We start from the raw sequence: 27817 nt of genomic DNA on the forward strand, positions 1-27817 counted from the left end.
TCCCACAAAAACTACTATGGGTAAGAAATGTAATTAGTTTGATGGGTAGAAAAATAAATTGGTAGATAAGGGTAAATAGTTTTGTTTTTGTGGGTAACTGTGTCATTCTCCCTATTTTATGGTCACCTACCCCACTAACTAATGTCTGAGTAAAAATAGCACGGGCTAGCCAATTTTCGGACTGGTAATTAAAAAATAGCCAGAATTTGTAAAGTCATTAAAAAATAACTACTTATTTGTTGCAACATGGAAAGTTCCAGCATAATATACTTGAGAGTGGACAATTCCAACATATTATGCTGGAACTCCAACACACGAGAAGTTACAACATAATATACTGGAGATTGGAGCACATGTGTATGAATTTCCAGCATATTATGCTGAAACTATAGTATATTATGATGGAAGTTCACGTGTTAAAAATTCGAACTTCAGTATATTATGCTGGAATATTTTCCGGATTTTGAATACTGTTTTTGTTCAGACTTATCTTTACATGAAAAGTGACCAAAATTTCGGTTACTTTTGAAATTGTGACTATTTTTTAACTACCACTTGTAATTCTGCCTATTTTTAAATTTCACCCAATATCCGAACTATCTTCCATATCATTTTACCTTTTTAAAATGAAAGACTAAAGGTGTGTTTTGGTATGAGCAAGACTACTATCGTGAAAAATAATTTCTTTAAAAACAAGTTATTTTTTTACTTATTTCCTATTATTTGGTTAGCTACAAGAAAATATTTTTGAAAAAATATATAATCTAGGCAAACACTATAGAAGACGAAATGGATGAGGGATGGGGGAGGGGGAGGGGGAGGGATAGGACGGGGCAGAAGAAAGGGGCTGAGGGACGAGTGGGTGGTAGGCCGAGGTAGGGTGCCAATCGGTTCGGCCGGTTATTTTATAAAATTTGCACCGTATCAATTTTTCGGTTATGTATAACTAAAATTAGACTTTTAGAAACCGTACCAATCATGGCGGTTTCTCTTCGGTATCAGTACGGTTCGGTGAGGTTAATTTTCGGTATTTTTTAAAATGACACTTAAAAGTCACTAGTAGAAGCAGAATGCAACAACATACGAACTTTTATAGGACTTCACAAAACTATCTAAACATTTTACTATTTAAAGGGTGATGAATTATGAAAATATGAAAGATGGTCAAAGTATAGATCCATTAATTATTCTACACAAGCGTAAAAGAAACTATGCAAAGACAAAGAAAATATAAATCATACGAATGGAAAGATATTAAGTAAGTTGGAACTCAAGAATAAAGTCTATAGAAGATTAAATATTCGAAAATTTAAATTTAAATAATACGAAAGAAAAAATATACAATACATTGTAGTTTGCTACTCATAATTGCTAGAATACCTTGTGTCTTGCTAGTGAATATACTGGAAATAATTTAGTTTCAATAGTAGTATAATAGGTTTGGGAATTAGGATTTTAAGTTTAATTACTTGTTGGCCAGTAACTGTTTTCATAATTTCAAGGCCCAAAAAAAATTCTCTTAATGAGAAGCTTTTATAACCACACAAATGTTTTGGCTCCACAAAGCTTTTAAGACCACAAGTTTCAAAAGTATTCTTTTTTTTTCTTAAACTCCGTGCCGAGTCAAATTACCTCGTCTAAATTGAATCGGAGGGAGTAATATTTTATTATTTTTAAAATAAATATATTTTTTATGTAAATTTATTCGGTACGATTCAGTATTTTTCGATTTGTTTTCATAAAACAAAAAATCTAACCTAATTATCAATACAGTTATAGACTTATATAGAAACCTACGATTTTATTAAAAGAAACCTAAAAATCGGTTCGATGTGGTATGGTTCGATCGGTTTAGTCGATTTTTAAATATCCATTGATACCCCTAGACTAGGGTGAGGTTTGGGTTGGGAAGAAGAGATTTGCTGGGGCAGACGGTTGGACGATGGCTGTGGTAGGGGTGGATCGAGGTGATCGGGGTGCAAGATAATAAGTCGAGGTATAGGGGCGAGGTGGTGAGTTTGTGGATTTAGAGGTGGGGTGGGATGAGAAGGTTGAAAGAGAGTTTTGAAAAATATTTTTCCCCCTCTTGGTAGAGAAGATATTTTCCTCCAATTAATAGAAATATATATTCTTTTTTGAAGGAAAATAAATTCATAAAAAAAAAAAATTAAAATATTCAATCTAACAAAACATAGGAAAATTGAAAAACATTTCGTTCGTAGAGCACTCACCCTAAGAATCATTGCAAACAAAGGACAGATACATATATTCCTTTCTACTTTCTTTTACTTGACTATCTTACATATCATTTCCTTTAGAACATCTTACAGAAGAGTTCATTTCAACTCATAGTTATTCACAGCACAAAGATGCACAAAAAGTACAGTTCACTTCTTCCTGTTTCCTTTCCGTTTCTTGAACTTGCCCTTCGCTTTACCCTGCTTTTTTCCCGCGCCCTGATCGCCAACTCGGGTCTCAGAATCCGTTGCAGCAACTTCATTACACACTACATCAAGTATTTCCTCGCATTGGTTCTTTAATGCAACGCTCCAGCTGTTATCCTCGGGCACAATGAACTGATTCAAGAAAACTTCTAGGTTCGGCTTTTTTGACAACAAGCTCTCTAACAATTTTTCAATGCTTCCCCTATCCAGAGGGCTGCATAACATTAAGCAAAAAACTTTAGCCCCTTGCTAATCTAATCAAATAAATATGTCAAGGGGCGGGTGGAACTCCATTTTGTTGATCTAAAGGCATACTCTTAACTACAGGCAGCATGATATAATCCAGCAGGGTAAATTTGAAGAGTACAGTGGTTAAGAACAAGATCGCACCTCGTATTCATCAATGAATCGAGTTGTATCAACTCCTGAAGCATATTACGTGCTTCCTCCACCATGTTCTCGCAAGCATAAGGCGTCTCACTCAAGGATAGATTAATTGCAGCAGTCAAATAGTTCACATTAGCATTCATTTCCTCCTTAAAATAACAAAAGAAAAGTTTAGTAACATAATAGAAAAAGAGAAAAGCACAAGCAGCCCGGTGCACTAAGCACCCGCTATGCGCGGTGTACGGGGAAGGGCTGGACAACAGGGTCTATTGTACACAGCCTTACCCTACATTTCTGCAAGGCACTGTTTCCACTTTCCACGGCTCGAATCCATGACCTCCTGGTCACATGGCAGCAACTTTACCAGTTACGCCAACGCTCACCTAGCCCAGTACACAGTATTACTGAGTTCTAGTTCATAAGAGAGCATTAGGATTAGCTTCACCTTCAAATTAAGAGTTGAGAAATCTGCTGAAGTTCCACACTCATCACTACCACTAGAATTCAAGACATCTGATATTTCCTGAAACGACAACCAATTCAGTCGCATTGTTGAACTCTTTGGTTGATTACCACAATGTGACGAAAAGTTAGCGCATGGATCAGAAATGACTTCTCGAACAGTGGAAGTTTGAATTAGTGAACTGCAAGTTTTCGCTGGAAACAACAAACTCAGGATGTCTTCTCTGCTGCAGTTTGCTCCCAGCCGGACAGAAATGACATTGGAATACTCAATTTCTGCAACAGTCTCATCAAGGTTGACAACCAGAAGAGGATCTCCGCCCTTTTGAAAAGCTTGTCCAATTTCACTAATCTGAAGATCGTTATTCTCTGTTCCTCGTTGAAGAATGGCATAAATTTCCTCTGGAAGTTGGCTCCTAACATCATCGATGCTGAGTGCTTTAAAAAGAACATCAAAGTATTTCTCACAGTTCACACACAGTACGCACAGGATAAGAACCAATCTCAAGACCATTTGCTTATAGTACAGATCAACGTTAATGTTAGATCGTGCAATCCACTCAACTCTACCAGCCTTATCATAAATGACTTCTTGTACCATTACAAGAATGGAGTCATAAAACTCTTCTAAAGGCAGTGTGTTAATTGCATGCCCGTAAGTTGGTCGGGCTTCAAACTGCTCAGAGATCAGCCATTCCACAAATGAAGATTTCGCGGTGAAGAAGAATCCACGACACTGAGATACCAAAATCAGAAAGCGTTCTACGAGATACAAGAAGCAACAAGGAGATAAACAGTCACCTATTTTCATCCAATTCTCATCCATTTTCTTCCAATTCGCACTGAAGGTATCCTGCAAATCTTCATAAAATATCCGCAATAACGTAACCTCCATAGTTTCAACTGGATTATTCAGAGATTCCAAAGAACATTCAAGATTACAGTTACTTGATAGAATGTCTTGAAATTCTAACAAGTTGCCGCCACCAACAGAATCGCCAGACTGAAAATCTTCCACGCTACCTCTCTGTTTCGTGCATCTGAGAATTTCAATGAATGATTTCAAGGGAGCATCTGATGGGATTCTTCCAACAATCATCTTGTACAGCTCGTCGGAAATTTTTCCGGAACTAAGCCATATGATCACAATCCTTCCAATCTGTCCATAGCTAAGAGGATAACTGCTGCCAATATCTTGAACGATGAATTCTTGAAGTAAGTCACAGGAAAGCTTTGTTCTCCTTAAAGAAATCATACTTTCAACCATTGATTGTCGGGGGTCAAGGGGGAATACCTTTTCAAAGTACTCTGTAGATAGTGTCAGAAAGTTCTGAATTCTCCCCTCAAAATTGTTCAAATCATGGTGTTTGAACTCACTTAAAGACATTGCAATCTCGTATATATTTAGTAGGCACATGCTTTGACAAAATAGAGGCATTGACTTTGCAGCCAACTCATATACGGATGCAAGAGTTTCGAGAACCTTCAGACCGACTATGACTAATTCTGTATGCCAATGTATCCGAGCAGCAGAAATAAAATGCCGAGCATCAACAAATACAATCTGCTTGTTCCGTCTAATGACAAAGTTGTGAATATTTTTGACCCATTCGGCCTCTGGATGCAGCAGAACATATGAAACGTTGAGACCATTCAACTGCTGCCTTACACCAAAGTATTTTAAGCAGAATTCACCAACTCCCTTAAATTCACCAAAATTTACTTCTCCGAGGCACTCAAGAGAATCAAGAACGTCAAAGACATTTTTCTTCCACGAATTCCAAAACTGAACCAGCGTTCCAACAGTAACCTTACAGCACGAAAGCAGTTCTCCTGAACTCTGTAGATTGACCGATAATTTATCATCCCAAACATACTTCGCTGCATCATTCTGGAAATGAAAATCCAACATTTTTCTACAGCATAAAATTTCACCTACGAGACATCTACATTTCTGAGAGGCGCTGAAAATATGCTTCAAGTCAGACCAATCACCTGACTCATTTGATAAAACTTTAATCTCAATGCACGTGGTTTCAAAACTTGTCCCATGACTCGCAAATGACATCGCCTTCGTTAAAAGATCCTCCTTTTGTACGAACGACTTCATAGGCCAACCTTTGCTTCCGGCCATCCATAAGGAGTAAGAGAGTACATACAAGAGGATGAGTGAGGATGCCTTATCGAATTCCTCTCCCTTCCCGATCATATCAGCTTCACAAAGAATATCTCCCTTCAACCGTGCGATTTCTGCAGCTTCAGCAAAGTTTCCTGACTCTTCTTCTAACAAAAGCAGCTCGTCAAGGCACTTTAGAGACGTCAAGAATTTGCGCTTCATGTCCATTGATGGGAAAGCTCTGACGAATTTCATCATACATGATGTGTCCTTAAGCTCAAAATAATTAAATGCACAACTCTCAAGGAACTCCTTCCCAATTTTGTCAATTTCATCAGCACTTTTCCCGATATTAGTACCCTGGGCAGCATGTTGCTTCCAGTACTCAATATATTTCAGACCTAAGTCATAACATTTTCCTTTGGTACAAACAGACAGGCACTCTGTGAAATAATTTCCTTTTGCATAAACTGCTGCTGCGCGCTTATAGCGACCGGCCAGTAAAAAACATTCAGCAGCTTCTAAAAGTTTAGATTCACCACACTTGTCCAAATAAATACTTCCTGCAGATAGGATTTTCACGTTATACAGATTGACCAAAAACACCATCACATATGAGATTTACTTATGTATAATTAATGATGACGAGGAAATCTTTACTTATTAGCACAAAAGATCAAAAATAGCTCAATGAGAAAGGATGAAGCAGAGACACTGGTTTATATGCATTTTATAGCAGTAAATACCAGATATAACCAACGCATAAAGTAGATGTCTACACTTTAAGAAACAAAAGTACAAAAATGACCTAAAATGCAAACACAAGAAAGCTGCAGAGTTGGAAAAGAAAAGAAAAAAACCCCAATAGGTTAGGAACTCAGGGGGAAAGAAAGGAAAATTTACAGGAAATATCACCAATGTCATACCTGCTCGTTCATAGTTCCTCAAGTCATAAAAACACTCAGCTGCAGACTCGAACCTGGCGATAGAATAAAATAGTTCAGCAGCCTCAAGAAGATAGGCGCGAGCTTTTTCGGGATTTGAATAAAGAACTCGTCCAGCAGCTGCCCTGATACCAGCTGCCTTTGCTCTTTTCTCCCAATTCATTTCTCCTGCTTGCTTGAAGCACATTATTGCCATCTCATAATTCTTTTCCCAAAATAGCTGGCATTATAACATAAACCATTTTATGAGGACAGGGAAATATTGAGATGCATATTTTAATGACATGAGACTGAGAAATGAACGTTGAATCAATTGAACAAGGAAGATCAACTTGACCTTCATTCCCCTTGATTTCCACTCCTCCGGAGTACTAAAAGTTTGCATAGATTCTGCAATTGAATCATCGACCTCCCTCGCTTTCACAAGACACAACCTTTGCCAGTAATCAAACATAGGCCTAGAAAACTCATCTGCGCTTTCACAGATCCATAATCTTTGCCTCGTTCGAGTAATTGCCACATAAAGGTGCTTCAGTTCAGAACACAAGACATTATGTCTTGTATCAGAGAAACTTGGGAAGGATAAATCGGCTAAACTTTGGTTATTCATGAACTCATATACAACTCTCCACTGATTTCCAAGTGGCGATGAGCTAAAAAAATTGTATAGGAGTACATCCTACAAATGATGAGCAGAATTCAGTAAAAGACAGCAAAAATGTAATATATTCAGCAATTTTTCCACAATTTTATTCTTCATTTGCAACATACGTTAGTTCTACCTACTCAAGTTTAAAGTGGGTGGAGATACTAGCTCGTTTTTCCAGCCAGGTGCAGATTCAATGTTCTACCGACGGATTCAATTGAACGCATAACCTTTGACGCAGAGTAAAATTTTATACGTAAAAATTCATTAAAATTGCAAAAATAGTAGATATAAACCCATAACTTTAAAAATATAATAGGTTCAATACTATAAACCTTAAAAGTTGAATCCATAAGGTTTAAATCCTGGATCCGCCTCTGTTGCCAGGTCTTATCTTACCAGTAGCATATCTTTATTTAAACCTATTCTACCTCCCTCCTTATAAGTAGAATTAAAACTGTAACAAGGTAAGTTAAGTGCCGCAAACCAACCTGTTCTGTCTTATAATGTCTACCAATATTTCAGTCAAATGAACTTTATGTGTGTGTGTGTATAGTATGTATAATCTTCAGATAGTCAAGAAATTTAAATCTGCATTAGTTCCAATATAATTTAGTCATACATACCCGTTAAAATAAGGAATTTACTTTCTAGAATAATGGGATCAAATGACAGATTTGCAATGTCTCTCTAATTATTGTAGCAGATTCTATTAGTTATATGTGAGAAAAAAAAATGACATTACTTCTTCTCAACTTTAATTATAAAAAAAGACACCTTGCACATGAATAATACATATCACGAACCTTATAGAAATAGACATTGCACATGAAAGTATTTTCGTACTTCCATAGCATGCGTCTATCATGTACGACCACAGAGTAGAGGTACTGTTTTTGGATCCTTCAATACAACAGAACTTCCTATAATATGATAATTATGCCACAGACTACCTACATTAAGGTCAAGAAAGGCGGGAGAAAGAGGTAAACAGCTTATTATTCAACCCTAGTAGTAAGTATGCTAATCCACGTGCATTAATCAGTTATCATGTTTGTTAAACCCTCGAGTTATGACATGTAAAGGTTCTACACTAAGCTCTTAAGTAATAGCCACGCCACAACATTCTGTCAACTATCAGTGAAATTAAAGGAAAAAAGACAAGTGAATTCAACTTTAACTGAAATGTTAAGCACAACAAGCAAGCAGAACACTAGCCTGAAATTCCAAGCCCTTGCATTCCACAATGGTCAAAACAAGAGCTTTCTGTCCAATTAAACCAGAGATCTCCTTCTTGGCAGATTCGTCACGAACTAATATTACCTGTTCTGCACCAAAGCCTACTATTTTGCCAACATTATTGCCCCAATTCCCAAAAATAGTTATAATAGCATTTTCATCATCTCCGGGCTTGAGCAACACTGGAGCCGCACCATCTATAAGACTTGTCTCAGGTTTCAAGACATCTACAGATTGAGGGAAATAATGACGAAGTAGATCAATCACACTCTGAGCAAGCTTGAGTACACCAGTATGAGTGCGGAAATTTTGAAGCAACTGAAAAACACATGACAAGTGTCCTTTATCTATTCTTTTGGAAGCTTTGTCACCCTTTGAGTCCATGACAAACTCATTGTAGAATAGATTTCTTATGTCTTCAAATCGAAAATCTATTCCTCTCGCAATTGTCTGGGCTGTATCTCCAGAGAAAACGAAACCTTCATCAACATTCCTGCAAATGTATTTGAAAAGAGAAATCTGTCTCATTGTTAGATCCTGAACTTCATCAATATATACGAAGTCTATCTTGTCACCATCCAGATGATGACATTTTAGTCGATGATGGAGATCATTAACTAAATCAGATATATCAAATTCACCACGCTCCATCTTCATCTTTTCATAAGCTCGGAAAATATCATACATTCCGTTTCTTTTTTCCGCAGTGAGATTGGAGACCCGATATTCAGACATTGAAATATAGGCGTCTCTACTTAGCTTTCCGTGATGAGAATCCCCTGCTTGCAGCCCTCCTTTTATATGAGAGATTATTTCAGTAAAGACCCTTGAAGAATCAAGATTCTTGGTCAACTGACTACTGAAGCGAGGCCAATACAAGCAACAGAAGCGGTCATAGTTGATCTCCTTCTCTCTTATGAAAGTTTGTACAGCAACTGACCTCAAATTTCTTTCATTGGAAAGTTTCCACTTCAAAGTGAATCTATCAAAGTAGGAGCAACCTACAGTTCCATCAAGCATCATTAAGAATTTATGAAATGTGATCACAAGAGGGTATTTTTGGTATGGAATGTCAATAAAGGAATTCGGTATGTCATTAAACTGCTTCATTCCATCCAAATCATCAACTTCGAAGCTACTTTCCGCCCAAAAACTTCCTCCACAGGCAAACCTGCAGATTTATGAGTGGTAAGTGTTAGAGGAACACAATTAGGATCAACAAATTTTTACATTAAATAGCATAAGATGAAGGATTTATAATGATTAATGAATTATACATATAACGATAATAAGAATATACTATATAGTAATTATCCTTTTCCTATTTTCACCAGGGAACTCTCGAAAGCAGATTAGATCAATCACCTTTGTAGCTGAGAAACTTGTTTTTTGACAGCGTAACATAGTTTGGGACTAACTGTCACAAATAGCTGGCGCAAGGTTGTCCTGCTAGTCTCTCCAATACATTGGCTCTCTTCATTTTCCTTGTATGATCTAATTCTCGTTTCCCATGCACATTGATTTACCTCCTTTCCCTCCGCTACACTAAATCCTTGAACAGAACTATGGTGTTGTTGCTCCTTTTGGAATAACTTCATTGTCAACACAGTAGTTTTTCCTGTGCCTGAGCGGCCAAGGATGAAACTGCTTTTACTAAAACGGATTACCTCCCTCTCTTCATTAGTAACTTCAAAAGGGATATCTACTTCTTCACCATGGTGATCGGAGAGCAAATGCGAGACAACACCAGATGATAATGAGTAAAACTTCATTAACAACAAACTTTCACTCACTCTTGATTTTTCAACATAATCAATGTCATCGAGTGTACTAGTTGAGCCACAAATCAATTTGCTCTCGACATCCTTTTTATACTGAACTATATCACGATGAACCTTCCAACTCTTTGGAACTTCCAAATCCCTAAACAGAAGATGAAAAGTTAAATTTGAAGAAATTTTTAAGGAGATAATTTTATCATAATATTAAGAACAATGGAGCGTAAAAGAACCAATTTACCCCTCAAAATACTTCTCCTTGCAGAGGCTGATGAATTCATCGGTGTACATTAAATATATCCTATCAAGACGTCTTAAGAAACCCGCAACCTCCTCCAAAGGCAATAAGTCCCAAACCTTTAGAACTTGTGTATGAAAGAACTCTTTTTGAATTTCAATGGTACAAACAACATAACGCCCTTCAACCACCTTGAACTGCTTAACCACCTGAGATGAGCTTTCACAAACTAACTCTACATTACTTCTCTTCGGCCGCCATCCGCTAGCAAGCTTAACCAGAAGAGTTAACACATACTTTCTCAAGCAGGAGGATGCCAGCTTTTGAAATGATTTTCTAAAATTGTCGCTGAACACTACCTGAAGAACCATATAGAAGACAATACAGCTGAGGACCAAGTAAAAGGATTGATACACGACTATTTTAGCAGACAACAGACAACCAAAAGAAGTAGTTGCGGGTGACTAATGATAGTGACCAAAGTTCTTTACACAATGACAAATGTTCCAAACTATAACCAATGTAAGTTAGAACATACGAGCTTCGAAGCCCAAAAATCCGAGTGCATGTAATGTTCACACCTCACGGTGTCATGAATTCATTATAAAATGACCCATCTCTAATTCTTTCTATTCCATGTCTATCCAATCTCATGTAAAAGACCAAAATGTGACTTTGTCCATTTATTTATGTAACAAAAGCAAGAGAAATTAATAAATGTATGTACCTTCCATCTTTGTTCTTTGAACAGAATACTATCCCCATTTAGTAAATCATCAAGTTGATCAAGTTCTTTCTTCACATCTAAAATTGTTTTTCTCATGTCAGTATCGTCGTCTGCGTGAAAGAAGCATTGACGATCCTTGGCATCGAGAACTAGTGCTTCCCAGATGAAGTTGCTAGCAAGTAATGTTTGCTCATTTCCCAATATCCAGAGACAACGCCTAGAAAGAATTGAAAATCTTAGACATCGTATTAGAAGCAGAAAGATACAAATTGTGATGAGTATAAATTTTATCCATACCGGGCCCTGGTTAACGCAACATTAGTCCAACGAAGACTTGACAAAAAGCCAATGGACCCAGCACGATTAGATCTCACTGTAGATATTATTACAATATCTTCTTCCCCTCCCTGAAATGCATCAACCGTGTTCACTTTAACTTCAAAATGTGCATCCTTATTATACTTCTGTCCAAGTCTATCTTGTATGGCCAAAACTTGAGAAGCATACGGTGATATAACACCAATGCTGAGTTTCTTCTTGGAGGCACTCCAAGCTGCAAAATTAGAATCGGCCTAACATTCAGAGGCGGAGATTGCTATAGAACTAAGATTGTGCTAAACTGTAGAGGCATAGCAAGACTTTACTAAAAACCATAAATTCCTGATATTTCTCCGCACTCCCACCCCATATGTTGAAATCACACTTTGAACACCAGAAACTTTCTTGACCATATTTATCCGTGATTACTTCTCTCCACAAAGCTTGTTCTTCTGTGGTGAATCTCCACAGCCACTTCATTAGTAGCCAACTATTGTGTTGCCTCACACTCCTAATGCCCAAGCCTCTTCCTTTTTTTCTAGTAACGAGCAGGGGGCGGAGCTAGCATTGACAATACGGGTTCGGCCGAACCCAGTCACTTTGGTCCAAAACCCTGTATTTGTCTTAAGACTACATTCCCTATTATTTACATATATAATCCACAACTCCCTCTAATTTTTTTTTTTTTTTTTTATGCTTTTGGAAAGTCTTATCGTCCTTATGGACAAAGACCATTATTTAAAAGCCGTTTAGTAGGTTATGTCCAACTAGATAAGCACCATGAGAGTTGAGAGTCCCCAACATCTAAATGAAGCAACACATCATTGAGGCAAAATATAGCCACAAAATGTTTTTGTATTATCATGGACTAATCATATATGCTTCCTGAAATGCAAGAGCAGTCGTCCATTGTCCTAACTTTAGCAATATTAATAGATGAAATCACATTACCAAGCAGATGTAGGATTAAAAACTAATTAATTAGTGTCGATAAAGATAAATTAAGAAGATAAAAGGACAAGGGGAGCATTCAAGAAAATTTTTAACAAAATTTTTAATATGATTATACCTTTGAACAAGCTCTCCACTACTTGCAGTACCAACGCAACCTCTACTAAATTTCGCCTGTATCCAACATTATCCAACTCTTCTTCTCCCCACGGTACATTTATGAAAGAATACGGCCCAAAACACTGTCCCGTAAGATACATTTTCTCGTAGCCTTTACGCTTTACATCAGGTGCATCAAGGATTTGCTTACGATAGAAAACTGAATTCGGGAACTGGCTTATTGACGGATGCATCCTGTACTGTACGTTAAGCAGGTGCTTTGCATGACCTAACGAGCCGAGTCTTTCGAGTAAGCTCCTTCCAAATCCAGCTTCATGAGAAATCTAGAATGGAGTAATAAACTTCTATTAATATAAATATGGTAAAATTATTATCAATTGAAGTTCCTTTAAATTCCACGTAAAAACGTTATACGTACTCTACTCTTCACTGTTGCGTATAATTGGCACTCATCTCCGACCAGAACAGCATGCCTCAAACCTCGAAGTTGAAGGGGTATTACTGCTTCACACTCCTTCAACTTGTCCGCATCATCAACAGCCAATAAGTCAAATGGCTTTGTATCCACTGAATGTAGCTTATATGAAGTAGAAGCAGTGCAGAAAACCAAGGAAGCCATTTGGATACAGAACTCCGCTATAAGACCCTTACTCGTTGCACAAGGAAGATCCAGTTTCCTGAGAGATTTCTGAAGATCTTTCAGAAGGACAAGCAACCGGCTACAGAAACTGTGTAAAGACAAGTCACCCAAAAATGACTTAGAAGAAGACACTCCAAATGCTTGCTGACATAGTTCAAGAGATACGACATTCTTTTGAAATAGCATCCCCTCAAGAGAATCCAGTAAGGAGAAAACGCTCGTCATTCTTTCAATGTTCTCTTTTCGAATGAAACATATTGGTAAATGAGTACAGATTATAAGCATGCATTTTCGGAGAGATGAAGCTGTCGACCTAAATGGGGCTCTGGCAAAATCAATCAATGAGATGTATTGGCAATCCTCCAGAAAACCGATCATAGAACTAACACAATGATTCCAACCGGTTGTTGGTTCAAAGCACTCCGCCAGCCTGTCAACACGATAATTGAGGGAAATCTTCCCAATATCTTCACCCTCATCATAGTTGTTATTCCCAAACAAGAGAATTTCACCTAAAGGAAAAAAGCCTTCAAATTCATTCTTAGATGATTCCCGGACTAGTTTAACCAACTTTGAAGCAACTTGGGCTGTTGCTACGTCCGTTGGAGCACAAGTAACAGTTCTATACTTCATTTGCAACAGCGTAAAGAGCATTACACTTAGTGTCCTAGTCTTTCCTGTACCAGGCGGACCACAAATAAGTTTGACGGAAGCCTTGTGGTGACATTTCATAGTGGCAAGACATGTAAAGATTGCATTAGCCTGGGAATCGTTCAACTTGGACCACGGACTACACACAACTTCTCCAACTAATCCATCATTAGTGGATGTGGAACAAACCTCGCATTTCTGTTCGATTCGTTTCTGCAAGAAGACAAATATCAACAAATGTTTATATCGTTCTTGGTTTCCACCTATCCAAAGATACACAGGAGAGAAGAATAGAAGCATATAGTCCAAGAGAATGTGTTCTAATCCGTAAACTAACAAGAGACAAAGTGTCTTTAATGTCCACAGAAAACATATTAAAAAAAATAATAATAATATAGGCCAAGGGGAAAAAAAGGTTGACAAAGAAATGCAATTCAAGTCCCCCAAAAAAAGGTTTTGGTGCATCAACATTGCAAAATTATGATAAAAGAACATTCATAAAACAAAAAAAAAATCAACTTTGAAAACTGATTATCAATGGAAAAATAGAAAGGAAAAAAAAAAACAAATTTGGATCCTGCAGTAGATGACATACATATAAGCAGAAACACACACACACACACAGATATCCACACACATACATTTGACACCAGTTTTTCTTTTTAATGTTGGAAAGAATGCTAAGATAACTCTGTTAAAAACTTTACTGGTCACAATTGAGAGACATAACCGTAATACACTAACTTGAAACTAATCGCACGGATCATTTTAGACCAAGATACCATTTTCATTTCAAAATCCACTTTTATCATAACAGCAAAATATCAGAAGAATAAAGGGGGCATTGCTTTCATCGATATTCAAATTCATACTTTGGATAAGAGAGAAACCTCGAGATGAGGCTTCTAAAAGAAACTAAAAATAAGTAAATCACCAACATCATTTACCTCGTGCACGGGGTACAGGACTTCCTCAATTATATTCAAATTCTTTTGCATTCTCAATGCATTCCATACGCTGCTATTAGGCATCACATTTACCAAAAACACTATATAGAACGTTCGTCGCATTACATTATGTGGAGGAACTCTGACTTTAAAACTAGCCGATGCATCATTTTCATTCTTATTGACATCAGTAACAAATGCAAACGTCCAATGGCATCCCGGTCGCTGCAAGTCATAAGTAGTTTCAGGTTTAGCATTTGACATAACAAAAATATCTCCGGGCGACGTCCTATAACGTGTACCATCACTACATGTATTCCTCCAATAGTCAACCTTAACATCAAAAACCAACGATCCATTTCGCTTTACTTCATCAATGGAAATCAACTCGGCGAAAGGTGCTTTGTTTATGTCTTTTAAGGAAGCAGCAATATCTGCTCTTGATTCTTCAAGTAAGGGGAAGAAAAATGAACCAAGGTAATGTTCCACTGATTCAAATGATTGTGGAATCTTCTCCACCTAGACACCAACCAAATTAAATTGAAATTAAATTCACATGGTAACAGGAGCAAATAAATGAGACAATTACAAACATACTATTTACTAGGGGCAGAAATTTACAATATTTTCAGGTTCTATCTTTAAAGTTCAAAAGTAAAGTAACCTTTTCTCAAATAGAAAAAGAGAACTTTTTGAAAGTTAAAAACCTACAACTTGTTTGGATGGCTGTTACATGTCGTTTCATAATGTATTGTATTGTATTCTACTACATAGTATTGTATTGTTTGATGAATACAATATTTGGATACAATGTATTGTTTGTCGTCGTTTCATAATGTCATGCACCAACAATATGAAGAATAAACTTGTAACATTACTAAAAAAAATAGAATATGGAGTAGAATATTATGTAAAAAGTAAAGGATAAAATATTTATTTAATAATAAAAAAGGGCAAGATGAGAGAAAAAAGGAAGATAGCGACGCCACCATACCAAATCCGTCGTTACATAAAAAGGCAATTTTCGTTGTTACGTCACGACATATTTAACTATACGATACAATAAAATTTAAGTAACAATCAAAACAAAACATTGCATTTTAAGTAACAGTACGATACAATACAATAGGCAACAACCATCTAAAGTTATGCAAGGAATATAATGCATGGGATTACAATATTATGAGTAATAATACCTAGATTTTTTATAATAGTGTTGTATTCATGGGTTGTTTAATCATTAGGAAAGAATCGAACTTGAAGATCAATCAACCTTAATTCTTCTCAAATCAAAAAATTTGTCTAAGCATATAGATTTTAAAGATTAAAAAGAACCTCACAAGTTCGAAACTTTTGAAGGATCATTAAACAAAATGTTAAAAAGTTTTAAATTATATGGCGTATGATATCTAATGTCAAATTTTTTAATATAATTAGGTTACCTTTGTTAGGTTACAAAATCTCTTTTTTATGGAGTGTTACCTATAGATATCTTTTGGATGACCTAATAATATAAAACCTTCTCAACCTATTGGTGTATTCAAGATTCTTTTGTATGCAATTCAGTTCCAATGTTATTGCCCGTGGTATTTTTATTTTTTAGAAAATTATGATTCTTTTTTTGTACATGTGTAGGGTAATTCTTTCAGGAGTCGACATGATTCGCAATATCAGACCAACTTTATTATTTGCATAATCCGTTTGAAACTTTCTTACATGATTTCTTTGAGAAAACACATAACGGGCATAAAATAAAGTAGAAGTAACATTCTTAATCTTCAGAATATCTTCTAACATGTCACTCATTATTCATCTAATAACCAACATAATCTAAGGCTAATGTTGCTAGAAGCATATCCAGTTAGGAGTTAGACTAAGAATGTCATTGGTCGTCTATTGATGCAGGGCTTTACCTGCTAGTTTTACTATACCAGCCATCTATTTCGTATTTCGTATTCTGTATTTCATATCTCTTATATTGCTGTTATTTTATTATGCATTTTTATGGTACTAATATATCGGCTCCTGTTGCTTTTTTGAGCCGAGGGTCTCCTGGAAACAGCCTCTCTACCCTTCGGGGTAGGGGTAAGGTCTGCGTACATATTACCCTCCCCAGACCCCACTTGTGGGATTATACTGGGTCGTTGTTGTTGTTGTTGTTGTTGTTGTTGTTGTTGTTGTTGTTGTTGTTGTTGTTGTTGTTGTTTTGCAGAATTCTTATAGTTGTTTTGTATTTTTAATAACTATAAGTTATTAATTTGTACTTCTACAATACAAATGTGCATTTTCTACAAATCTATTAGTATCTGGTTGCACATAGTCAAGTAGCCTCATATTATTTGGATTTCAATACCTCACTGATTTGTTGTGTTGTGGCTTTTAAAATTTTGATTAGGTTTAAAATGCCAATCATTTAGAGGATTTCTCTTTGTAGGTTCGTTAATTAACTTTTTTTGCTTTGAAGTTATTATTACATTAATACACTTAAATTGTAGCGAATCACTATCTTTCATTAATTATGTTAAAATTAGCCAATCTTAAACAAATAATCAAAATATTTTTCGTTCTTTTTCTCCTAGACTTTTTGTACGCACATAGATGAAGTATTTCATAAATATGTCGAGTAATTTTCTCTACAATGTTGTCAAGAAGAGAACAAACTCTTAAGGAGTGTACGTTTTTTAACCTCAATAATAATATGTTTATCTGAATATGATTTGTAAGTATCTAAAACGATATGTGATAGTTGGAGACGAGAGTCTAAATAAAACTGGCAGCTACAAAAGAAGTTTTACGGAGCATTGAAAAATGTGGCTATGAGTGATGGTAGGCTAGAAACCCGTGTATTAGTAATAATTTGCACTCCAATTACTGCATTTCACTTGTGTTTGAGCTTAAATGTTAGTGTATTGCACTTATTATGTGTTTTATGCCTTGCAAGAAGTGATTCCGAGATAAAAAGATAATTTAGAACAAAATCGAACAAGGTGGAGCTTTGAAGTCAGAGTAAAAGACCAAGAAATTAAGTCGGGACCACGTTCGGGGAGTGAGGACCAAGTCTAGATATCAAAAAGTGAGAAAACAAAAATTACTCTGATAAAATTGCACTACCGCGCCGCGGGGCTCATAGCGCTAGTGCAAAATTCCTACAAAGTGGAAAAAAATCAATTCTCTTAAGATCCTCACTACTGTGGCGCATGGGGCGGCGCACAAGTGTATTTTCGCGGTCCAAGTGTCCCACTTCTGCTTGGAAAGGGTAGTTTCATCCGGCTCGTTTCTACATGGTATAAACACATCAAAAACACGATTTTTAGAGGACTTTTGAACTTGGAACATTTGGGAGAGCATTGGAGGCTACAAGACACGGGAATCCATCATCTTCCCATCGATTCAATACTAGAGTTTGGATTATAAAGTTAGATTGATGCTTTTTTATTCTTCAATTACAATTGAGATAACTTCCATTTACGCATTTTTGCATACTTCACAGTGCTTATACTAGTTCATCTCGTAGAGTTAAGATTTAATTGAGAGAGAAGTCTTGACTAAACGTTTGAACTAATCATCGAGTGAATTCGTGAGAATCATTAGAACATTAAAGTGAATTAAAATAGAGTTAAGTCTCAAATAGCTATGTTGCAGCTATATTGGCAACCCTTTATTCCTCACATTTATAAGAAACCAACTCTGCTAATCTTTAGATCTTTGCAATCAATTGTTTGCTTTATTTTAGTAGTTAAACTTAGTTCATAATCATTTAACTCAAGTGTTGATCCTCTTGAATAGCAATTAAACCAAGAATTACTCGAACATTGTTTAAATCCAATGCATGTGGAGACGATATTATACTATACTATCTTTGATTAGCGAGCATGAATTTCGTGTTGTGTTTTGCGCTCGTCAATGAGTATCCTCAATAGTTATCATTATTATATCGCCTATTTTTTAAATCTGTGAATAAAGATAAGAAAATCCCATGTGTAGAAACTTTGTGAAGAAAAATGGGTAGAATGTCTATGGTCTAGATTAGATGTCCAAGATATTTAGTATAATTATTTTGATGTCGGAATTGGTATTATTTTTTATTTTTTTGGCAATCCGTTAGGCAAGCGCCTAGGGCTAAGTTTTTTATTAATAAAAGAACAGAAAAATACAACAAATAGGAAAAGTACAAATAAGGGGGACAATAGCACCGGTATTGTTACCTATATGCCTTGGCTATATAATCACTCCTTTGCGCCTCACACTGCCTTATGATGACAGCCTCATGTAGAGGATTCATGGTGTAGATGTCGGCAACGTCTCACGAGGTCATATAATCTCATAACTGTGTGGATATTTTCCAAAGGCATAGGACCAAGGCAACACAAACTGGGCTAAACCTTACCTTACTAATCCTATTGAGGCAAATAAAAAGTCTCGCTTATTAACAAGCATGTAAAATGAAAGAACTGGAAAGAACCAAATATTTAATTATCATCACAGAGTTTATAACATACTCTGTGATGATATTACAAATGAGTATACTAACATAATGGTAGAATAAAATGATGAAGATGTTGTCCCTTCTTGTCCGAACTTGTAATTTCTTCAATTTGTAACTCTTTTTCATCACAATCCCAATTCTTCAAGATGTATTCAAAATTCATGATTTCTTTTTTGAACGATTGGACTTTGTTGATGTAGTTGGGGCGGCCTTATTTTGTTTGGCAACTCTCATTGGAGGTCGCCTAACATTTAAAAAATCACTAACCTTGTCATCCCAACTATTCTTCCTTGTATGAGATTTGCAAATTTTTCCACTATGCATTGGTGATAAATCCCCTTTTCTTGCCGCCTCTTCTCTACACTGTTGTAACATTGCATCTTCTTCTCCTTGTTCAAAAAACTCTCTCCCTAAATTCGCAGGTTGTGGTTCATTTTGAATCGTATCTAGTGACACCAAGGCAGATTCTCCAGTTACCACCATTGCCTTACTTTGTTGTTGTCCAATGTGTTGTAATTTGTTGTTATTCCTACCTACAGGACCTGTGCTAGATGTAATAGGATTTACAGGTATGGAACTTACCATAGCTTCCAAAAGCTTTCTCTCCTCCTCTGAAATAACTGGTTTAGTGGTGACCAGTTGCTGCTGCCCAGTTTTTGCCCGATCAGCTGTAGGATGTGCAGCTTTAACAGTCTGCCTTGTACCTGCTGTTGCAGCTTGACTTGGACTTGTATTTGGGGAACAGCTCTTAGCACCTATAGTAAGCTGCTTGGAAGAAGTTGCTACATGTTGAGGCAAAATTCCAGCTGGGGCATTTTGAATTGCAACACTAGGAGACATTCTGGGAACAAATGCAGGAGCATGGAGGTTTAATTTGCTCGTGGGGACTGCTGCAATTTTCCCATGAGACTTTGACTTAACTAGAGAGTCAAGCTCCTCACCTGCACTCTCCTGATCCACCTCCTCGTTACCTTCTTCAGCTGAGTATCCTGCAAAACCATCGCCCCAGTCCTCCTCTTCATCTTTGTCTCGTTGATCTTGCCACAGTTTGGATGTAATAGCCTTAAGCCTCACGTTTGTTTGTATAACCTCGTTGTTATTCCCCGTTGACAACATAAACTGCCTAGATTCACCTTCTAATTCCCCAAACGACTCCGCAGATTGAGAAGGGATATCATATAAGGAGGTGTTCAAAGTGACCACATGTTGTTTCACAACAGTAGAATTTTTCATCATTTCATTCTGAGCATCTTTGATGATTTGTTCTACTTGAGGGTTGGAAAAATGCATTGTAGGTGCATTTGAACTGTGTGCCTCTGCCTTTTGCTTATCAACACGAAAAATGTCTTTCGAAATAGTGAGATGATCACCTATGTTCTTGGAATTTTGCTGCCTTTTGCGCGTGAATAGTGACGGAATTACTATTCACCCTTCTTCCTAGAGAGAATGAGGAGGATTTTAGAGAGAGATGTGTACATATTAATTCGGAATTGGTATTATGAGGAGTGTGTTGGAGAAAAATCTTCTGGGGTTTAAGTGTTTAGAATGGCTATGACTGTTGTGGTATATTATGTTTGGCGCAAGAGGAATTAAATGGTATTCCAAAATACAAAGAATGACTTTTGGTCCATCGTAAAGCAAATTGTTCAAGAGGTGCATTTAGAGGGGTTTTGAAGTAAAAGCTTGTCAATTGGCTGAGAAGGCTCAATTTATTCTTATTCTATATTCCATATATTTTTTTATTAACAAACGCAAAATACACGTGCGTTGATATATATATATATAAAGATCCACACCCAAGTTCCATAGCTTTTGGTTCACTAACATTTCGACAAAAGATCCATACCCAAGTTCCATAGTTTTTGGTTCACTATCCCGATCATGATTTTCCTATCCCATACGGAAAGGTACTTCCTTTTTGGGCCGGTTGTGGGTGAGGAGGGATTGGAATCCCTAACACTTTGTTCGTAGCCACGAGCTCTAATCCTCTGAGCTACAGGCCCCACCCCGTCTCCACTGGATCTGTTCCCGGGAGGGAGTACCCTAAAAAAAGGAACTTTTCCTCTCCCAGCCATTTCGGGTTAAGGGCCCGCTTAGCTTAGAGGTTAGAGCATCGCATTTGTAATGCGATGGTCATCTGTTCGATTCCGACAGCCTATTTTTCCCTATTCCTTTTTTAATTCCATTTTACTCTTCCCGTGATTAAAACAAATAAATAAAAAGAAAGATGATAAAAGCATTGAAAAAAAGTACACTTACCTCATTTTCATATAGAGTCTCATCAAAAATATCTTTAATAGACCATTTGAATATCAAATCAATAAAATCATCTTTAGGCCGTTCTCTCTTCTTCTTCTCCGTAGAAGAACTCCCTCCCATCCTAATAAGAAATCACTCAAATCTACCATACAAATCAGATTCTTCTCAAACACACCTGAAACACACACAGAAAAGAGAAAAAACAAAACCCCACATCAATATTACTGTCAAAACTGCTACATCCAGGCCATACAAAAAAAAAAAAGACATCCCGGTATATAAAGCATTACGTATCCATGCAGGGTTGCGGAAGGACAGCAGCTCAAGGGTGTGACGTAGACATACTCTAAAGCAAGAATTAGAACAAAGGTATAAGCAAGATTTTCAGCAAGCGGTATCAATATTTGAAAAAATGACAAATTATCGCAAGACCAGTGTCATTTTTTATATTTATATCCAATATTTTAATTTTATTTATACATAAATAGTACGAAAAATATTGGACGAAGTGGTTTCACGTGACACAACTTCAAGCAAGGTGCCTACACCCCGATTAACAGCTACTTTCATCGTTCCAACATGTGACCTGTAGTGTATGGTGATCTAAACATTACACATTGACCACAAAAAACAAAAGAGAAGGTCATGAACTGAAGGCAAAAACAAAAGAAAAAACAATAAAGGAAAAGAGAAATCAATCTCAAGATTATGTACAAACCATTATCAAAGAAGAGATGATCTCAAATGAATGATCAAACTTTCTTTATCTTTCTCTACTACCCAAAGGAATGATCAAACTTTCTTTTTGTCTTTCTCTATTTTCCTGGTAATTCACTTGCTTTCTTAACAGCAAAGGAAAAGCAAACAACAGCAATCTAGTCTTCTTAGAGTGAAAGGACACTAGTTCTTGGGAATCGGAAGTGCGGTCTTTTCATTTACTGCTTTTTTTAACTTTGTTTTAATTATTCCTCTCTTTTCTTGGGTCATTATCCACGATTATATTCGTTTGATGTGAAGGAGTTATCTTATTAATATACTCCCTCAATTTAAGTTTATGTGGATTTATTGAATGACCCCTTTTTAAATTTGGAAACAATTTAGTTTAAACTTACAATTCTACTCTTAACGAGAAGCTTTTATAACCACACAAATACTCTGGCCCCCTTTTTACTTGTTTAGGACCACAAATTCCAAAAGTCTTCATTTTTTCTTAAACTCCGTGCTCAATCAAACAAGTTCACATAAATTGGAATGGAAGGAATATTTATTTTAACACTTGTTTTACAAAATAGCATAGCATGTAGAGTTATGGTATTAAATTATAATAATTAATATATATATATATATATATATATATATATATATATATATATATATTTAGATACACAATCAAATATTTATAAATATTTAGTAAATTCTTAAATTTATCTATGCAAAAACTATTGAACTTCGTAAATGTAACGATCTGATCGGTAGTTTTGAGCAATACAGCCCCGTTCCACATTTACCGTTTATTTTATGCTTCGATTATGTGACTAGTCGGGGATGTTTCGGAATGAATTGGGACACTTAGTTCCAAGATTAAAGGTTTAAGTTGAAATAATTGATCGGATGATGAATTATGTGTAAACAACTCCGGGATGAAATTTTGATGGTTCCAATAGCTCCGTATGGTAATTTTGGACCTTAGGAGTATGTCCAGATATTTATTTGGAAGTTCGTAGTCGAATTTGGCTTGAAACGGCAAAAGTTGGAAAATTAGATGTTTTAGAAATTGAGAAGTTTGACCGAGAGCTGACTTTGTGGTTATCAGGCTTGGATTTTGGTTCCGAAAATTTTAATAGGTCCGTTATGTCATTTATGACTTGTGTGCAAAATTTGAGATCAATCGGAATTGGTTTGATAGGTTTCGGTATCGATAGTAGAAGTTAGAATTTCTTAATTTTGTAGGCTTGAATTGGGGTGCAATTCGTGGTTTTAGCGTTGTTTGATGTGATTTGAGGCCTCGACTAAGTTCGTATGATATTTTAGAACTTGTTAGTATAATTGGTTGAGGTACTGGGGGACTCGGGTGGATTCCGGATAGTTAATGGATTAAAATTTGGACTTGAAGAAGTTCTGGAAATTTTTCAGTTCTAGTGCGATCGCACCTAAGATGGAAATGGTCGCAGATGAGCGACCGCAGAAGCGACAATGTGGTCGTAGAAGCGTGCTGGAGCAGAGTGGGCAGTTGTCCCATGTGCAACGAAATTTCCGCACCTGCGAGTCCAGATGCAGAGGAAGCAGCACAGAAGCAGAAGGGGCCTAGTGGGTTGGTCCGCAGAAGGGACATTTTCTCGCATAAGCGAGTCCGCAGAAGGGAAACATGTCTCTCAAAAGTGAAAGAAGTGGACTTCAAGGGCACCGCAGCAGAGTAAATGTCCTCACATGCGAAACCGCAGATACGGCTAGTGAGTCGTAGGTGCGAAGACTCCTGGACAGAATATATTCGAAGGGATTTCTTGAATTTGGCCTTTTTGGACGATAGAAGCTCAGTTTGGGGAAATATCTTAGCGAGATTTCACTGAACTTTCATAGGTAAGTCACTTGTGATCGTTTTTATTCAATAATATTGAATTATCACCGAATTATCCAACTAGTTTACGTGATTTTGAGGTGTAAATTGAGAATTTGGACATAGAGATTTGAAAATAAGAATTTAGGATTTGGAGGTCGAGTTGATGTCGGAATTTGGTATATTTGGTAAGGTTGGACTCATGGTTGAATGAGCGTCTATTTTTCTTGGGTTCCGAAACGTGGGCCACAAGTTGACTTTTGAGTCGACTTTTTGGATTTTAATTGTGAAATTTAGCATTTTCATATGGAATTGATTCCTATAATTCGAGTTGAGTATATTTAATTGTTTGTGACTAGATTCGAGGCGTTTGGAGGCCGAATAGCCAGGAAAAGGCTTATTGGAATAAAGAAGTTGCACGGTTTGAGGTAAGTAACACTTCTAAACTTGGTTCTGAGGGTATAAATCCATGAATTGCGTGTTATATGAATGGTATGGAGGTGCCGCACATGCTAGGTGACGGGCGTGTGGGCGTGCACCGTATAAATTGTGGCCTAATTGATTCTGTGGAGTTATGAAGTCAAATAATCTTGTCAGTATCCATGTTTTCTCCACGTGTTATAGAGACTGAGTTGAGACTCCTGTTAAAATCATGCTAAGGCTATATCCCAATATTATTGAGACCCACAGAGGTCGTGTTAATGTTAAATTATTTGCTTAAATTATAATTTTGTGCTCAGTCACATCCATTATTTGCATATCATATCTCAGTCTCTGTTACTTTTATTGTTGTGTCATGTATCATTGTTTGGGTAGTTGGCATGAGATTTACGAGCTCAAGAGACTAGAGAGATTGATGACTGAGTTGGGCATGTGTGTGTGGATCGGGTTGCACGTCGCAGCAAACCTTATGTCTATATCTATGTGGATCGGGTTGCACGCCGCAACAAGCCTTATGGCCATATATATGTAGATCGGGTTGCAGGCCGCAACAAGCCTTATGGCTACCTATATCTGGATCGGGTTGCACGCCGCAACAAGCTTTACGGACATATGAGGATCAGGTTGTGCATCGTAACATGCCTTAGGTCCATATATGGATCGGGCTGCACGCCGCAATAGGTATCGTACAGTGCTAAGTGATTGAGTGTGACGAGCGAGAATTGAGACAGTCATATTGAGTGCTCTGAAAGTGTGAGTACTTGGGGTTTCACTGTGTTGTATCATATACGGTATTCATATTGGCATGTGGATATAGAGATGTCATTTTCCTCTTATCAGTCATACTTGACATATTTTATATGTGATGAACTTAACTTTTAAACCTGAAAGCATGTCTACATTTCTCCTATATTGTTTAAATTTGTATTTTTACTACATTGTTGAGCTCGTCACTACTCTTATCTCGAATGTTTGTCTTGTTACTTATTAAGTACATTGGGTCGGTTATACTCATATTACACTCTGTACTTCGTGTGCAGATTCAAGTATTTCCGGATACGACGACTGCTAGATTTTGGAGATTTATCTGTTGGAGACTATCGAGGTAGTTGCCTTAGCGTCCGCAAACCTTGACTCTCTTTCCTTTCAAGTTCTTTGTATTGTTCTATATTTCTAAACAATGTTTTTATCGGTCATACTATGTTGTCATGTAGATGCCCATGTACTCAGTGACACCGGGTTTTGGGAGTGTATGATATTGACATACAGTATTTGTTGATACCCATTTTTTTCCTGTATATTTTTTATATATATGCAAAATACTTTCAAAATATCATATGTATGCATATATATGTATGTCCAAATGTTTTAGTATTTTTCCTAATTTTTTAAAGATTTTTAAATTAATTTATTGTCCAATTTTAGCAGTACAAAAACCAATAATTATTCCTCAAATTATCATTTTGGTGATTAACTTATATTATTCTCATACTTATACCGAAATATAGTTATGTAATTTTTACAAATTTATTTAGTATTTTTAAAGCTAAGTTGCATATAATTGCAATTTCAGCCTATTGTAAGATTTAATTGCGTTTATAATTACAAAATTGATTCCAGTATTTTTATTTAATATTTTATACATTATTGATTAGTTTGGTACCTTTAATTTTCCAGAAATCATTTACTATTTTTTATAAAATGAAAAGGGAAAAGTGGCTATTTAGATACTAGCCCTATTTCATTTCAATTGTAGCCCAAATCAACCCCCCTAATTGAACCTAATTGCATTTCAAATTACCTGGCCCTATTTCTAAATTACCCGACCCCTGACCCATTTAATTCAACCTGCCCGGCTCCTCTTTTGATCCAGGCCGTTGATCATTTTGATCAATGGCCACAATTCCCCCTTTCTTTTTTTTAATTCATAAACACCCCAACCCTAAAATCATTTTTATTCACCCGCCGCCTTCGAAACCCCTCTCCTCTCTCAAACTCTCTCGAACCTTCCCTAACCCTAGTCGCCTCTCATCATCTTCCACCTCGAAACCTACCAGAAACCATGGCTTCCCAAGCTGTGAGGGCCCTATACTCACCTCCCCTTACTCTTACACACCTGATACCTGAAGGTTCGAGGCCAGGCCTCGAAGGTTTGCACCCAGACCTCTACCAATTCAAGGTTACAGAGTCATCGCCGGCCTTGCTCCGGCATACCATGGTGTTTTGAGCCTGGTTCTGACCTCTCCGACTCAGATCGGTGACCTTTTCAAAGCCTTTATCATTTCTAGGGTTCTTCCGAAACCCTAACCCTTCGAGGTTTTCTCCGATTTTTCTTTTAGATCTGTTGTTTATCTATACTCTACTTGAGTTTTCAAACTATTTCCTTAACTTTTCTTTAAAAAAAATTACTTTTCAAAGTCTTTCTTTTACGATCTAGGGTTTTCTGAAAATGATTAATTGTTTCTCTAACTTTCTTTTCCTTTTCTTTTGTGTGTATTTGCCTCTACTGTGTTCTATGCTTTCCTTCTACCATGTATGTTCTTCTACTGTGCTTTCTATATTCTATTCTTGTATGTTCTTCTATTGTGCTTTCTATACTATGTTCTTGCATGCTTTTCTGCTATGTCCTGCTATTTTCTTCTACTATGTTCTGGTATGTTTCGCCTACTGTATTCTTCTACCATGTTCTTAAGTGTTCTTACTATTTTTCTTCTATTGAACTTTGTTTAAGTTTCTTTTAAAAGGATCTTCTTAAGCATGCTTTCTTCTACTGTTCTTATGAGTCTTTTCTCATCATGTTTCGAATTAGTTTCTTTACTCTATTTGCCTTGAACCCCTCTACTGTATTTACATGCTATTCATGAGTTCTGTTGCTGGAAGAAGCATGTTAGAAGTTTCAGTTCTTTTCTGAAACCTTTAAACATGTTTCAGTTTGATTACTTGCCTCCTCATCTCTGTACTTGATTCAAGGTGGAAACCCTAGAATCTAGGGGTTCTGCCGAGGTTTGATTGAACTAGGGTTTTATTTTAGAACCCTTAACTCTTTCAGACTGACTTTGAGTCTCTGAACTGAGTTTGGATGTCTTTGTTTTCATACAATGCTGAACTTTTTGCTAAACTCTTCTACACTGGATTTTTTTTCTACTGATTCACATGACAGTCTTCTTTCATGCTCACATGCTCCTTATATATGATGAATTTTCCTCTAAATAGTTTTCAAATTTGCAATTAGTGCAAACTTTCTTCTGAATATAGCTTGATTGATTTCTTTCCATCTTTTACTGATTTCCTTTGTTACTCGACTTAAGTAAGACCCTTCTTCATCTTTTCTGACTTGATTCATTCATACCAAATCTCAGAGCTTGTGATTTACTGGCTGTTAATTGACTCTCTTACCTTATTTGCACAACCGTGTACTGTCAAAACCCTATCCTTAAATAACCTTTATATATTTGCCCTCAATTTCATG

General features: G+C 36.6%; 1 protein-coding gene across 1 annotated transcript; it reads right to left on the minus strand.

Annotated features, from left to right (window-relative positions):
• Nucleotides 1-2167: 2167 nt before the first annotated feature.
• LOC104221463 (uncharacterized) lies at nt 2168-22284 on the minus strand. Its single transcript, XM_009772538.2, has 15 exons — nt 22072-22284; nt 21354-21528; nt 14609-15127; nt 12789-13874; nt 12369-12693; nt 11279-11534; nt 10982-11198; nt 10258-10613; nt 9604-10161; nt 8218-9409; nt 6691-7032; nt 6336-6573; nt 3277-5972; nt 2835-2980; nt 2168-2658 (listed from the first exon to the last, which is right to left on the minus strand). The coding sequence occupies exons 2-15, from the start codon at nt 21471-21473 to the stop codon at nt 2388-2390; spliced, it is 8322 nt and encodes a 2773-aa protein (XP_009770840.2). The 5' UTR covers nt 21474-21528; nt 22072-22284; the 3' UTR covers nt 2168-2387.
• Between the last annotated feature and the right edge of the window lie 5533 nt (nt 22285-27817).

Source organism: Nicotiana sylvestris, chromosome 9 (genome assembly GCF_000393655.2).
Source record: "Nicotiana sylvestris chromosome 9, ASM39365v2, whole genome shotgun sequence".
NCBI lineage: Eukaryota > Viridiplantae > Streptophyta > Magnoliopsida > Solanales > Solanaceae > Nicotiana > Nicotiana sylvestris.

Bases quoted from the DNA above. Each gene is read 5' to 3' on its own strand.
- LOC104221463 (XM_009772538.2), bottom strand. From the start codon at position 21,473: ATGGGAGGGAGTTCTTCTACGGAGAAGAAGAAGAGAGAACGGCCTAAA. The intron at 11,199-11,278 runs GTATGGATAAAA...AATTCTTTCTAG, and splicing joins GTTGCGTTAACCAGGGCCCG to GCGTTGTCTCTGGATATTGG. The intron at 7,033-8,217 runs GCTAGTGTTCTG...CATCATTTGTAG, and splicing joins GCAAGGGCTTGGAATTTCAG to GATGTACTCCTATACAATTT.